Source organism: Polistes canadensis, unplaced genomic scaffold, assembly GCF_001313835.1.
Source record: "Polistes canadensis isolate GaletaPanama2010 unplaced genomic scaffold, ASM131383v1 scaffold_372, whole genome shotgun sequence".
NCBI lineage: Eukaryota > Metazoa > Arthropoda > Insecta > Hymenoptera > Vespidae > Polistes > Polistes canadensis.
In genome coordinates, this window is record NW_014569919.1 from 17,469 (window position 1) to 20,367 (window position 2,899).

At 29.0% G+C, this 2,899-nt stretch overlaps 1 protein-coding gene across 2 annotated transcripts in view; it reads right to left on the reverse strand.

Moving 5' to 3' along the window:
• Positions 1 to 2,899, reverse strand: part of LOC106792038 — a 28,270-nt gene that overhangs the window by 5,727 nt on the left and 19,644 nt on the right. For both annotated transcript variants that reach the window (XM_014758145.1, XM_014758147.1), the window contains exon 16: positions 687 to 805. In XM_014758145.1, the coding sequence (XP_014613631.1) occupies positions 687 to 805 (119 nt within the window). The remainder of the gene's footprint in view (positions 1 to 686; positions 806 to 2,899) is intronic.

The window sequence follows — 2,899 nt, forward strand, 5'->3', positions numbered from 1 at the left end:
AATTTTTTTCTGTTGGACTGAGAAAAAAATAAAAAACCGCGATGAGGAGGATCTTCCTATTAAAATTAAGAGCCCATACTGGGTGAGTACTTTCTAAAGGTGCCTAGCAACAAGTTTTTGTGTGTCAGATCCAAAAAAAAATAAAAGTTTTTTTTTTGATTCACCCTAATATATATATATATATATACAAGTTATGTAACTATACAAATACGTATCCTCGTGTTTTTATATATTAATCAATTAGTTGTGATTGACGAATATACTTCGTCATCGTTTCATTTTGACGATACAAATTTGATTACATACTTTTCCATAAGATTGTTACAACTAATTGATTAATATTAGATAATTATTTTTATTAGTTTATTAAAGTGACGATATATTCGATCCAAGTTTAGACTTGACCAGCAAAATATTGATTACTTCGAGCCTGTAAACTCAGCTTGGACGGTAAACTACGTAGAATATATATGTTTGTGAATGTGTATGAGTATATGTATATACAAACACACATATATATATATATAAGAGGTTAAGAACCTTCTGCTCCAGTTCGTCGTACATTCGATCGTCTAAGCTGATTTTACAGTTAATTGTATCTTTCGTATCGATCGTTATCGTATTTACATTAAATTACTATTAATCTAATAGTATACATACATACATATACATATATATATATATACCTTTGTGAATTATTTCTTCGTTGTTTAAAACATGTCTAGGATAAACATTATTTTCTGATAAATAATAATCCTTGTTTTGTCCATCGTTGTATATTTCTTCGTTCACAGGTGCTTTATCTCTGAAAATTGATCGAACAGAATATAATTATTGATGCATGTATATTGATTCCACGAAACACCTATATAAGGAAAAGAAAGAATCTCGTAATAGGTTTTGCTAATATTTTTCATATATTATATAATATATGTTTGAATATATTGATTCGAGTATATTGATCGTAGATATAAATACAAGATAACACCTAAAACAATGAAAACAAATGATCCTATTATAAATTAGAAATAAACCTACATTGAATCGGTACTTCTATGCAATCTCACTGCTATCACCGGTGTAACATTAGGATTAGTAATGATCGTTGATATAGATCCATTATCGTTATCATCGTTACCACCAATACCGATCGATCTTCTACAGCGAAAAACGCAAGGGCAACAACGGAGAACGGTACCAGCGAAATTATATTCATTATTATCACTATTAATATTACCCTCGTTTAATTTATTATCCTCTTTGGTCTCATTAGACCACACGCAACAATATTTAAATATCATTATTCATTTATCGATCCACGTTGTTGTTATTATTGTTATTATTATTATATTTTTATCATTTTTATTACACCTCATTCTGTCTTATGTTACAATTTTGTTTCTTTTTTTATTTTGTTTTATAACATTATCACCGGTATAATATACTTTATCGTCCATTCTATAGAAATGATTAAAGTAATATATATGCATATGCTATATATGTATGTGTATATCAGTGTACGATGGCATGCAACAAGCGTACGAACGAACGTCATGTTAACGATAAATTATTTCCATTCTACATTATTCTTTTTTATTTTCATATTACAAATCTTATGATTGATAAATATATTATTTCATAAAAATATATCAGAAGATAATGAAATCATTTGAAAAAATTTGATTACTAATATGATTATATGAGAATGGAAAAATTATAAAGATCTCGTAGATCTCGTAAGGGTGTTTTAATCGAACAATTTTCACGTAATACAAATATTCCATTCAATAATATCTATCCTGTGATATTATATTTTTTTCCAATGAGTAAAAATAAAAAAAGAAACAAATTGTTAGTATTAACTTAAAAAATCTAACCGCGAGGTCTATGAATTTTTAATGAGAACAAAAAAGAAAAAGAAAGAAAGAAGAAATGACCACCACCGTTGAGTACCCGTGACACCGGTTAAATGCAAATGATATATCTTTTTTTATCCTTAAGGAAATTAGAAAGAGAAAAAGAGTACGCAATAGAAAAAGGGGTTGATACTTTTAAAACGGAGGTCAGATAATCCTGACAAGTAACAAGACCGTACGCACGACTATGACTGTTTCATGGCGCCGAACGCACGGACGTCGAGCGTCCCGACGCTACTGACCGCTACCCCCATCCACCCACCCTAAACCCCCCACCTTAACCCTAACTCCTCATTACAACCCTCCCTTCTTTTCTATATTACCTTTACACTTTCAATCGTATTTTACTAATTTACTTTGACTTTACTTCGTTCTTTTCGTTCGTCCTTGTCCGATGATAGGTTCTTCAATTTTTCTTCTTTTATATTTTTTTAATTATGACACTATATTATTTTACATAATTTTTTTTTTTTGTCATTTTTTAGTTGTTATTGTTGTTGTTCTTGTTCTTTTTAATTTACGCGAATGGTTTAGGTAGTATTAGTTTAACGAAAAATGGTATTATACAAAATTTCATAATGATGTTTCAACAGAAAACTGTCCTGACTCACCTTCTACGTTTTATAGTCCTATTTCTAAGAAATTTCGATCTATCGATCGATATTATCGTATTGCGATATAATCTTTATACTGCGGACACAATACGTGATGGCATTTATTTTCCTACGAGGTATTTTCTTTATGTATACAACTGTTCAATCAGTTGTATTATCAATAACAACGTAACAACAATAAATTATATACTATATATATATATAATTTATTTAGTATTTCTCTCGTCCAAAAATTACAATTTTTAATGATGAAATTTAACAGGGAACTTGGACATGAAAGAAGTAGAACTTAGTTTGATTTAGTTGGACGTTTCGTCCCTTTATTGGGACTTCTTCAGCAACTAGAAATTTTATTTTATTATTATTTCT